This window comes from Eurytemora carolleeae, unplaced genomic scaffold (genome assembly GCF_000591075.1).
Source record: "Eurytemora carolleeae unplaced genomic scaffold, Eaff_2.0 scaffold61, whole genome shotgun sequence".
NCBI lineage: Eukaryota > Metazoa > Arthropoda > Copepoda > Calanoida > Temoridae > Eurytemora > Eurytemora carolleeae.
The window spans coordinates 221,281-234,415 of NW_019396269.1; the positions used below are offsets into that span (position 1 = coordinate 221,281).

At 33.7% G+C, this 13,135-nt stretch overlaps 2 protein-coding genes across 2 annotated transcripts in view; one reads left to right on the forward strand and one right to left on the reverse strand.

Annotated features, from left to right (window-relative positions):
* The window catches only part of LOC111699791 (cleft lip and palate transmembrane protein 1 homolog), a 20,266-nt gene extending 16,252 nt beyond the window's left edge, over window positions 1-4,014 (reverse strand). Inside the window, exons 1-5 of the mRNA XM_023470522.1 lie at window positions 3,903-4,014; window positions 3,480-3,585; window positions 2,037-2,634; window positions 884-994; window positions 405-471 (exon numbers count right to left, since the gene is read on the reverse strand). Coding sequence (XP_023326290.1) covers window positions 405-471; window positions 884-994; window positions 2,037-2,126 — 268 coding nt within the window. The 5' untranslated portion in view covers window positions 2,127-2,634; window positions 3,480-3,585; window positions 3,903-4,014. The remainder of the gene's footprint in view (window positions 1-404; window positions 472-883; window positions 995-2,036; window positions 2,635-3,479; window positions 3,586-3,902) is intronic.
* Window positions 4,015-6,126: 2,112 nt separating this feature from the next.
* On the forward strand, window positions 6,127-12,913 carry LOC111699810 (uncharacterized). Its single transcript, XM_023470545.1, has 5 exons — window positions 6,127-6,289; window positions 6,667-6,726; window positions 7,921-8,000; window positions 10,806-10,884; window positions 12,737-12,913. The coding sequence occupies exons 1-5, from the start codon at window positions 6,214-6,216 to the stop codon at window positions 12,802-12,804; spliced, it is 363 nt and encodes a 120-aa protein (XP_023326313.1). The 5' UTR covers window positions 6,127-6,213; the 3' UTR covers window positions 12,805-12,913.
* The last annotated feature ends 222 nt before the right edge of the window (window positions 12,914-13,135 follow it).

Consider the following 13,135-nt stretch of genomic DNA (forward strand, 5'->3'; position numbering starts at 1 on the left):
AGGAAAGAGTTAATCCGTGACAAACCCTGGAATATTTAATATATTCGGATCACGCGTTATCAAATCAAATCATGTTATACAGAGATCCCCTTTTAACAATTAAAATATGTTCCAAATTAATGTTTGGTCTCAAAACACATATCTGAATTGGCATCGTCATATTACAGAACTGATCTTCATGTTTATCTCCCCCCTCTTCATGTTTATCTCCCCCCTCTCCATGTCTATCTGCTCCCTCTCCATGTCCATCTGCTCCTTCTCCATGTCCATCTGGTCCAATGTCTATCTACCACCTCCTCAGTCCTCATGTCTATCTACCACCTCTCGATTTCTATCTACCACCTCTCCATGTCTATATACTCCCCGACAATTACGTAGTTTTAAAAGCTTTCTCTAGTAATCACCTGCACCAGGTGACTTCTTAAAGAACTGCATAATCAACCAGAACATAATCATTCGGGTGAATACAGACTAAAATAATCAATATTAAAGAGATTTAACCAACATTTTAATTACAAAATTAGCTATTTAAATGTGCATCAACCAAACAATATGAACAATGAAATTATACAAATTAATTGGTGCCATGTTTGTTGTTTATGCCATATCTGTAGAAATTTAATAATTATGATTGATTACTAGTGACTTTGGGATTAAAAAAAAACTAGATAATTGAGTCATATGATTTTAATTCTTAAATAATTTTACACGTACAAAATTGTAATAATAAAGTTGAAAGCAACTTTACAATAAGCTTAAATAATTTTGTTCTATGGGATATTTAGGCATTAGTCATAAAATAGTCTGATTCTAAGCTAAGATTAGATTGACAAAATCATTTCGTCATTTCTACAAATCGATATTTTGTTTTGAATTTGTTTACCTTGAGAACTCCAAAAATTTTCTGAGGTGCTCCCTCCTCCTCTGCTGGAGCTACAGCCACGCCTCCCTCCCCCTCGACAACCACGCCCTCATTGCTAGACCTCTGGGCTACCTAAACAACAATTCAAATATTTCATCAAATTTTATCACAGCGTTTCGTTGGGTATAATGTTATAAGTAAGCATTTTTGTTCTTTACACGGACTGTAAGCGTAATTTTAAGTGAACCTCCATGTAAAGAGGAAAATGCCCGATTTACAACGGTACCCTTACACCCTTTGTTAGCTTGTCCAGTGCAGAGATATGAGTGTGTAAACTTATCGAACCCCGCTTGTATTCAGATGCATTTCCAGTGTGCGCTGTGTTGAGTTCGTGATGTACGCAGTTGAATAAAAGCACTTGGTTTGATAAGTTTATATTTATTGAGTGTTACATCCGATTCATAACAGTACCTTTTAAAACTTTCTCTAATCAAGTATGAATTAGATTAACATGTTTATAATTTATAACTAATTATTTTCAATTGTTGATACTTCACAAAAGTTACTTTTTATTTCAGAAAAACAATGAGGAAATTATCAGAAATTACTCCCTATTAAAGCTAGGATAAAGACGTTATCTTCCTCATTATGGTATAATGGTTTTAAGGGTACTGTGGTAAATCGGGATGCCAGTTTATAAATGGAGGGTAACTTCAAATTTCATGACAGGTCCTTCTGAAGATACTTAAGATCTTTCAATGATAGGTAAACTTTGTACGTGCAAACCCGAACTCTTATGCTTGATTTATGCTTAAAAACATATTTAAATTTTATATCAATAACAATTTGAAAACATTTCATCTAGCTTTGTTTCAAAAAAAAAAACTTTGTATCGAGTTTTTCTTACAGTTTTTGTTGGGAAGTTCGGGAGACATGAGCTACTTACTAAGTTTCCGACATTGTAGTTAACATCTTTGATATAAAAACTTGTATACAAGACAAAATATTTTAAAAATAATTATTTCCCCTGCCTAAAAATGTTCTTCTTCCAAGAAATGTTATTTATCTTGAAATTTAACTTTTTCTTCGATGAATTTTTTAACTTTCTGAAAAAAAAATAAAATTAAACTAACCCCCCCCCCCGGGATTTCTTTAAACTTGGCAGTAGGTTAACCTGCAGATAGTTGGTTTCCCCACTATCCCCGACCTCCTCTATTATCGCCATTTTCAAATCTGAAAATTTTTCGTTTTTAATAAACATCATTTAGCGTGAAGCGATGTTTATTTTATTTGGTTTGAAAGTCTTGGTAAATATTTGACTCGTCTTGCATGAATATTAACATGACAATTTTGCACTAGAAATCTAGTTTGCGATAAAGTAGCACCATTTAGAATTTAGGTTTAAATAATTAACAATAAAAATGAGAATAAATATTCTTAACAGGATGTATCAATAACGTAATAGCAACTCACTTGCTAAACTGCCAACTACAGAGTGAACAATTTACAAACAAAACATTTTTGGGGATTAGAAATTTTAACAATGTTTGAGTTAAAATACTGATAAGTTCAAAACTAAAGTTCTATTTTTCCAAAAGGATCATCAACGTGATCAAGATTATCAAAATCATCGCTTTCGGCAATAGGGTCGAATGAATCATCGCCGAAATCTTGTGGAGTATTGGCGGCCGGTGGCGGTGAGGCGGGTCCTCGACTGAGTACCCAGTAGAGGAAGAATACAACCAAAGCACGCATTATCAGAGATTTCAAAACTGAAAATAGAAAGGTTAGAATTTAGAAACCTACTTTCTAAAATGAGCAGGAAGGTGAAGGGTCTGGGCAGGGAGGTATATTTTTAAGAATTACCCACCCAATAGCTTCTAAATAGCACTTAAGGGAAAGAAAACCTAGTGAAAACAGGAAAAATATCTATCTTAATAGGATATAATGACTTTAAAAAATCTAGTTTTCTTAGTCTTTAGTCATTAATTTTGGCTCTTTTTTGAGTCTCTAAGTCAAAAAAAAATATCGCATGCGGCGCGTCTTTTGTTTCCTAAATCTGGATTTATTCGTTCCGAAATAAATATAAACCCCCTCCCTTAAATCCTGTATCCACCCCTACATGAGAGGGGCCAACGAAGTAATTTCCTAAAGAACGATTTTTGGACCCCCCCCCCTCATATCAATTTTGTAAATGAATCTTAAATGTAAGACATGGATATAATGGACCATGTGGCCGCAGCGCCCGGCCCCCTAGCATATCCCAGCAACGGCGCTCGGCCCCCTTGTCTGTCCTAGCCGCAGCGCTCGGCCCCCTAGCCTGTCCTAGTCACAGCGCTCGGCCCAGAAAGTGTCCTAACCTAACCTAACCGTATATATGTCCTAATCTTATGGATATAATTGACCAAGTGGCCGCAGCGCTCGGCCCCCTAGCCTGTCCTAGCCGCAGCGCTCGGCCCAGAAAGTGTCTTAATCTAACCTAACCCTAAATAAATACTAATTTAATTGAAAATTGAAAAAGTGGTCATGTACAAATTTGATAGGTGGTGGGGGGCGGGAGTCCAAAAATCGTTCTCTAGGACGGACCCGCCAACGCTAATAGAATAGGAAATCTTACTCGCAATAAATTTCTCCATAGGTGCGGCTTCATATTTCTTTCTTTCCTTCGCAACATGAGCCGCGAACATTTCCGCTGTTTCAGATTCTACAGTATCACTTTCCTCCTAGAATATAGGACTGAGATATATATATTTAAAAGAATTACCGGGTGTTATAAATTTTAATCTTTTAAAGAACAAAAAATAGGACATATCGAAACAATTTTCTTAATTTAGCCAATAATTCATCACCCTAAAAATAATTTTTACTTCACCAAAACATAAATATCATTTATGGGGGTTATATAAGTGGGTTAATATTTTAAATTCTATGTGAGGGGGACCAGAAAATACCTTTAAAAAGTAATGAAAGTATAATCTGATTAAGCCTCAATTTAAAAATAAAACTTAAAAGGTTGCGTCAGATTTAACCAAATACTTACACTAACATCATCTACAAGTTCTTCGATAACGGCCATTTTTTATCTACAGGAATATTAGTCATATAGAGGTCTTACATGTTAAAAATAACGGAAAAAATGTAAAATAGTCAATTTTAAAATATCTCTTCTATCACACAACTGAATAGACTATAATAACTAGTGTTTATGGTTACAAACCGGTATAGTCGGGTTTGAAGCGAGAAACGTATTACTAGAACAGCGCAGATTTTCATGATATATATTGATTTGCGGCATTTTCTTGTTTCTCAGCCCACAGGCAAAAGTCGTCTTTAAATAAATTTCAATAAAAAGCCGATTAATGATAAGTTTCTGAGGATAGGGAGACGGATTATGCTATTTCGATAGGACTATAACGGCCGATGAAACTTATAACGAACAATTGCACTAAAGTTGGCTGTTCACGAACCTATGGTTATGTCCATTTGAACAATAGCACACATGAACAAAATAAAAAAAAACATTATTTTCAAATGACATTAATTTTTTTAAATTCAAAATAAATTTTAACAATTTGGCATCCTTATTTTAGAATTATTTGTGGCCGCAGTGCCGGCCCTCTAGCCTGTCCTAGCCCAGGCGCTATGCCTCCTGGAACGTTCTGGCCGCAGCGCTCGGCTCCCTAGCAGCAGCGCTTGGCCCAGAAATTATATCGTAACATAACACAACCTAAACCTCAAATATCATAAAAATTTTGTATAAAAATATTTAAAACTTTACATGAGGTAATCTGTAAACAATTGAAAATTTAGTCAAATTGAAGAATATCGTGATTTATGAATTTCTATAATTTAACCATGCAGGGGGCGGAAACGTCATGTATGTGTGTCTTTACCAAAAGAGTGTGTTTAAGTAATACTAATATCTCGATGGGTAATACCGAACCGAAGGCGTGTACTGTAGGTACTTACGTTAGGGTTGTTAATCGTTTTTGTAAACGATCGTTAAACGATCGTTAAACGATCGTTAAACGATCGTTTTTTGTTTCGTTTTCAAAAACGATCGTTTTTAAAAACGACCCACTCGTTTTGAACTTTTAGAAAACGAATAGCGATCGTTTTTGAAAACGATCGTTTTTATTAAAACGATTTCTTATCGTTTTTTATACGATTGTTTTACAAAAACGATCGTTTTTGAAAAAACGATCGTTTTTGAATTTTTTTTATTGACAATTATGTTAACGATCGTTAACGAAGGGTCGTCGTTAACGATCGTTAACGAAGGTTCGTCGTTAACGATCGTCAACGAAAGGTCGTCGTTAAAGATCGTTAACGAAGGGTTGTCGTTAACGATCGTTAACGAAACGACGAACTTTATCAAAACGGTTGTTTTTGGAAAAAAAATACATGCAACTTTATTGAATTTCGTCTTACATGAAGTTTAACAGTTGTGGGGGAGTTAAAACTCCTTGATATTTTCTTAAAAACTACTCAATGATAAGTACAGATGCCCTTCAGGTCGGTTTCCTCTCTTCGTTAACGATCGTTAACGAAGGGTCGTCGTTAACGATCGTTAACGAAGGTCCGTCGTTAACGATCGTTAACGAAGGTCCGTCGTTAACGATCGTTAACAAAACGACGAATTTTATAAAACGATCGTTTTTAAAAACGAGCGTTTTGAAAAAACGATCGTTTTAAAAACGACCATTTTTAAAAAAACGAACTTTTTAAAAAAAACGATCGTTTTCAAAAATGATCGTTTCGTTTTCGAGTTTTCGTCGTCGTTATCATAACGAAACGATCGTTTTTCTGAAAAAATGAAAACGTTAACATCCCTACTTACAGTACATAATAATCTCGGCATTTGTACAGTCTATGAGAGTACATTTGTTTATTGTTAATTGTTTACTGAAAAATAAGTTTATTACACGTGTAATATATTATTTATATATTTAAGTCAACACTATAAGCCAAATTTTCATGCAAAGAATATAATTTGATTAATGTTTACATACAATAAACTAATCGTTATTCAAGCTTAATTATATTTGACGACATTGTTCTGCAATTTCCTTGACTGTTGTCATGGTGTGTGTCTGTACCAAAAGATTGTGCGTGTGTAATAACGAACTCGTCTGCAAAGCAGTACGACTGGTTTTCTCATGCCAGACCAGCGCCATTTCCCTTCCCTTTATTCTTATTTCTTGAATTTAACAGGTAAAGGGAAAATTCTGCAAGTCATTCCCCTTCCCCCCCCCCTCCTCTGAACACAGTAAGGATCTCAGTTCTTGTGAATTACTGTCAGCTGATTTACAAAAATCCATCAAAATATTGATTCTTTACAGTGTACTGCAATGATTAAACTGTACTGCAGATCACTTGTTATCAATCTTAGTAAAAATGTTCTAATTGCAATATGTTTGACTATAGGAAGGAAATTTTGAATGGTTTATGCAAAAATCATTTTTTTTTATTTGATGAAAATAAAATATCAAATATTTTTGTTGTGTTTCTACAAAAAAAATTACTGGGAGATCCACACAACTGTAGAATAGGAAGACCACATATATTTAGATTCAAGTCATGATTTTCAGTGGTTAATTAAACATAAAACAATAAGATCAATTTTGCAGTGTACAAAACTATTTAATTTACAACAAGATAAAGTACAAAAATTATTTCATGAATGTCGTCTTCCTATTCCACAGATTTATGGTTCTCGTTGTATCTTATTTTTGCAGAGAAAAAAGTCATTGTATAAAAAAATTTAATCTTTAAAATATTTAAATTTCCTTGAATCGCTGTAGGTTTCATTACATTTTCAACCTTACTTCTAGCTCCTGTAGGAAAAATTATAGTTATTACAGGTAATTTCTTTTAATTATTTAAAATACAGTATAACCCGGAGGCCAGAATTTCGAAGCCATCAAAAGAACTAATAAAATGTCGTCTTCACAATTGTTCAATGGGGTTTATACTATTATACCTTAATCTCAGTAATTATACAAATATATAAGTAGGTATGCAATATGCGGGAACCGGAGAAAGGTTAGAAGAGGAACGGCTTTAGAAGCTCCATATGATTTTAATTAAAGACTGAATTGTTCCATTATCCACAGTGTTCCTTAAGAGCAAAAACTTTAACTTGGCATTGTGGAGTAAATTCAACTTGTTCCTGGTTCTCATGGTATGAGTAGTGATTGGGAACAAGTTTCTGTCAAATCATATCACTCCGTCCTGGTGAGATCTTGAGGTTTTTTAAGATACACTTTGTATTGCTGGAAACACTTTTATATACTTAGTAACTTTTTTCTGTTAAAGTTATTACATTGATTTCTTTTCCCAGACCTTTCTGCATGTATTACCTTGTTCAATATCTCACCAAGACGGAGTTATATGACTTGGCTGAAACTTGTTTCCAATCATCCTTATGAACGAGAACCAGGAAAAAGTTGCTCCCCAATACCACATAAAATTTTTTTGCTCTTAAGGTTAAGAATACGACATTTGATAAAATCTTTCAATGTCTTTCAAGTTCTGGGTTAAACTGTAGCATTTTATTTGAACTAATTCAACCATTTCCTTTTTACCAATACCATAAATTTTACATATTGTTTTTAATAAAATTGAGTTTTCCTCGTAAATTTGTTTAATTCAAAATTTTAGAGACTAGGCTTTTAGGGCGCTTCGCGCCCATCTTTTATTTCCATTGTCAACATGTTCTCTTTGTATACATTGTAAAATAAAAACAAACAAAAAACTTTCGAGGATTTTATTTTTAAAAATCGTGGATTTTCAAAATTTAATGAAAATAGAATTTTGTTGGAGGCAAATTTCTGAAATTTTGATCATCCTTAATTAAACCTTCCCTGGGGTCACGTGAGGTCCCACACAAAATTTTGCCCAATCAGTTCAGCCGTTTTGACGTTTATTGGAAACAAACAGACAGACAAGCAAAGTATTAGATGCTTCATTGACAATAGAAAATCTGAGAATTTCAAAAGATATACAGTTGGCCTAGTTTTTCAAAAATAGTATTTAGAGAACTTTCATTTTTTCAGAGAATATGCCAATATCTGTTCCTCATTTTTGTAAAAGAAAGCATATAAACAAACAAACATTTACATCATGCAATACACAGGTACCCNGACCCCAGTACCCTAGACAAGTTAATCTCTGGTAGTACATATGCATATATATTGTATACTTTTCAGTGTTTTCATTCATATTTCATTTCATACTTTTATTCAACTACAGAGCATGAGATGTTACAAATAAGCGATCACAATTTACTATGCAGTCTGGACCCGCCTAACCAGGGTAGGTTGTTTTGGGTGGTTGGCTCTAAGTTAGTTAACGATAATGAATAAAATTGGTTACACATATCAAATTATGTTTTTTTTGAGGATAGGTAAGGAGTTGATTGGAAGGTAGGAGATTGACAGGTGATCTGTGGCAGGTTGAGATCAGAGGCATTAATGAAGAGATAAATAAAAATACAGGGAGTTAAGGATGGTGGATACACAAACACAAATAAGCTAATAAAGTTTCAGTTTTTTAGTTTTTTTTTAATATGAAACCTACTCACATGATATACAATTAGGTTTTTCGCATTTAACCCTCTCATAATTTAATTCTCAAAATAAACATTGTTTACTCTTGCATTGCATTGCATTCCACAATTTAAGAAACATTGCAGACGGAAAGCTTTCTACCCAACCCAGCTTCTTGCCCTGGTTGGTCGCTAGGGCAAGCTAAGGAAAATGGCATTATAATCGTACAGGCAAGACTTTGTCTCGCTTACTCATGCCTAAGCAAAATATAGTGCTGTTTTAGTTGGGGGTGAGAAAGCTTTCTAAATTTTTGTTTAAAACCCGTTCTAATTTATATGATTTTGTTCTATTCTATTCAGAAACTCCGTTTATGCACACATATTGAGTTCTGTTAACAAGATAATTTTTAAACCAGGTGTTTGCCACATTTTTGAAACCATAACGCATTAGTTTTTTTAAAGGTATGGATAATCACAACAATCAAAAGCTTTCTTTAAGTCTAGGAATATTCCAAGTGTAAATTCTGGTTTAGATTTATTAAGGTTTTCATAGATTTTATTCATTAAATGCAAAAGTGGTTGATTTGTGTTATGTTTAGGTCTAAATCCATATTGGTGCTCGTAAAAGATGTTAAACTTATTAAGATATCTGAACATTTGTATTGCAGCAATTTTTTTAAGTAGCTTACTCAAAAATGGAAGAATACTTATAGGTTTGTAATTATTAAACTTGTCTTTTTCGTCCGCTTTAAAGATGGGAATAATTTTTGAACATTTATACTCGCTATCCTGTTATAAAAGAAAGATTAAATAAATGTACTAAAGGATAATCAATACAATCAATAATCTCCTTCAGTAGTTTGGTAGAAATATTGTCTTCTACTGAGCTGTTTTTTGGGTTTTAGCTTATACTAACTGTTTCTAAAATAATTTCCGGTGTAATATTTGCAAAAAACAAAATTTTCAATTATGCACTTATTTAAATACGTTTCAAAAGTGACATTAGATTCCGGACTGTAACTAGACAGCCTAGGTCCCACGTTGAGAAAATTATTAAAACCTTCTACTATTTCACTAGATCCTACAAAAGTTTGATTGTTAAAATAAATATATCAGGAACTGAATGATTAAGAATGAAAAGTTAAAATATGTAAAACTCAAAGGAAAAAGTTTCTGATTAAAGAGAAAAGTTTAAATTTCTACTTAAAAGGGAGGAAATTGTAATTTCAAGATTTCAAGCTTTTTGTGATCAAGAAACAATAAGATAGTTTTTTTTTTGAAAATTAGTTACTTTTAAGTTTGGGTTCTCTATAAAATTGTGATTTTCACATGGAACACATGGAACCATTGGAGGGAATCGTCAGAATAATAAACCATAGTTTTAGTTTAATTGATAAAAAGGTTTAATGGGTACTTTATTGTGAAACAGACATGTTCCTCTTTTTTAGTTAACTGAATTGAAATTAAAACGACACTGTGATGTGATCTAAAAGTTGAAAGCATTTACGCAAAAATCTATCAAGATTTTGCCAATTACTCCTTTTACACTAAAGACAGAAACAAGTGCTCTAGTGCCGTCTTGAAAGTTGATGCAGTTTTGATAGCATGGTCTGGATTTATGTGAAGAAAGTCCCTTTACAAATCACGAAAAGTTCTTCATGATTGCAATTGATTAGCAATATTCATATGGATTGCAATTGATTAGCAATATTCACATGGATTGCAATTGATTAGCAATATTCATATGGATTGCAATTGATTAGCAATATTCATATGGTTTACAATTGATTAGCAATGTTCATATGGATTTCAATTGATTAGCAATATTCATATGGTTACAATTGATTAGCAATGTTCATATGGATTGCAATTTTTTATTTCAGAAATCATATTTAGTTTTTTCTTTAATTCTATAGAATAATAAATTATATGGCTACCCCACAAAATATGAAACTTAAAAGATAAATGTACGGATATTTTTCCATCTTGAATCTTATTCCTTACATGTCCATGGCTTCACACAGCTTCGCATGTCTCAAAATTTAAGCAAATTGTAAAATAAACCATTTAAAGATTATTTTCAAGGCAGTATTCCCAAATTATACATATTAAAAGATTTTAAGGTCGTCATTAAAGTATTATCCATTGCGAATAGCCCTGTATGTCCAATATAGAATTATAGAAACTTTAGTTTTGTGAAACAGAATGTCCCACGAAACATGACAGTTGGTAAATATTTTTAAATGTCTTCTTCCATGACTTTTTAATTGATTTCAAGACTTTTTTACAATATAAACTGCAAAAAGTCTAAGAAAAAAGACATTCCAAACTATTGACAAACTTTCATGTTTCGTGGGACACCCTGTATATAACTATTCATAATTGTCTGAATAGGATGGTCAGGAAGAGAATGATAGTATTTCCGGCTGGATCGGAAACACCTTGGAGGAATACCCAGATTCTGTTCTTATAGGTAACTAGCTTGAGAACCCAGCGTTACACTGTTACTCCCAATATTTACCTGCGCTTGATCGTAAATTACGAATTTAGAAAATTTTTCCTTTAAAAGTATAGAGTAGACCCACTTAACTCAGAATCTTAAAACCAAACTAAAAACATTAACGTGGTTCTCCCGAGTTCCCCAATCATAATTTGAGGCATATCGGGGTCCAAAATTTTTATACCAGGAAATTACCGTGCATTTATTAAGTGAAATGGGTTTATTTCCACTACACAATTGCTGTGTCTTATGTTCAAAATTCATTATAACTTGAGTCATAACTTGAGTCTAAAAGTTAACTTCCTATTCCAGAGTTTTCTGGTTCAAACTGTAAGTTTGTTGACTGAAAAATAAGAAAAGAAAATATATTCTTCCTTGATTGGCATATATTGATCTATGGGTGGAAATGTTAGTAGATTGTGGAAGTCTTTTGTTCAGATAATTCTTTAAACCTACGATAAAATAAACATGATTTCAAATGACTGTTCATTTAAGGACTCAAAGAATTACATATTCGATTCACAGTGGTGCCCTGAGAACATTTTTCCAATCAAAAATGATGGAGTTATCCCTGTTTTTACATCTCAAAATGTTCAGTTGTGATTCTTTAGAAAATTGACTACAGGTTAATACAGTATGAACAAGAGGAAGGTATTTTCAGACAGGAAAATGTAGATATCTTCCCCATTTTTGATCCATTTAAGAGCCACAGGGTGCAATTGTAAATCAGACATGTCACGCTTGTTCAGGTTGAGGTTTACTTGAAAGGAATTCAGTTTTCGTCAAAAACTAACATTTTTAAATCTCTATATCTTTGGAACCTCATGGAGTAAACCTTAGATTATTTGATCTAACAGTACTAGTTTGAAGACATATGGGTTGCAAAAATATAGGGATTGGAAAATCAGAGTTTGTGGCAAAGACTCAATTCCTTTTGTAGATAGTCCCTTTAGATAAGAGAAAATATTCTCGCTTGATTGGCATATTGATAGATTGGTGGTAGTGTAATTAGATTGATAAGTCTCTCTATTGTTAAATGTTTTCCCGGTAGAATCAGAATAACATCCATGATAGGGAATGTATAAAAAGTCGTCTTCTATCTAGCAGCGCATCGTTTTTTACGAGGAACTCTACACATATTTTTATACAAGTAATAGATTAATTGCCAGATTGATAAGTCTCTTTCGTTTAAAGTGTTCTATTCTAAAAATGTAAGAGTAGAAGGGATTAACCCTTTCATCCATTCCAATTTCACTTTCACTTTATACTTTCATTCTGCTATTTTTAGATTGCTAGTTTTATACAAAAAGCTTAAACGATTTATAAATCTTCAACAACCTTAACTGTTACAGAAATATTGGACTTTCAGACAATTTAAATTTGATTGAAGTTTCCGTCAACTTTTATAATGCGAAAATGGCCGACCACGTCTCGAATGAGGAAATGGCCGACCACGTCTCAAATGAGAAAATGGCCGACCACGTCTCAAATGAGAAAATGGCCGACCACGTCTCAAATGAGAAAATGGCCGACCACGTCTCAAATGAGAAAATGGCCGACCACGTCTCAAATGAGAAAATGGCCGACCACGTCTCAAATGAGAAAATGGCCGACCACGTCTCAAATGAGAAAATGGCCGACCACGTCTCAAATGAGAAAATGGCCGACCACGTCTCAAATGCGAAAATGGCCGACCACTTCTCAAATGAGAAAATGGCCGACCACGTGTCGAATGAGAAAATGGCCGACCACGGTCTCGAATGAACTTCGGCAATTCACTCAATTCCCATGTAACTTGGAAAACCCTGTATTCTACACTGTTTAGATATAGGTGCAGGAGAAGCAAGTATACTTGCTGCAGCTGCAGGACATAAGGTAGAACTTCAAGTATAAAAACAGAAATTTTTTTTCTTTTCATTAGAGACCCCCAAGGCCGTCTCATTGGAGACCCCTAGATTTTCTTTAGAGACACCTTTCAGAAACCCCACACGTGACATACGCCAGAGATCACACGATTTTCATTGGAGACTCCGAAATTTGATCAGAGAGTATGGTGTCTCCAATGGGCAATGACAAACCTTGAGGCTGCAATGAAAATCTAGGGGTCTCTGATGAACAGTTTTGGGTCTTTAATGAAGTTCTGGGGGTCTCCAAAGAAAATTTTGAATTCTCTTATGAAAAGCTTGGGTCTCCGATGAAAAGCTTGTGGTATCCAAGGAAAATC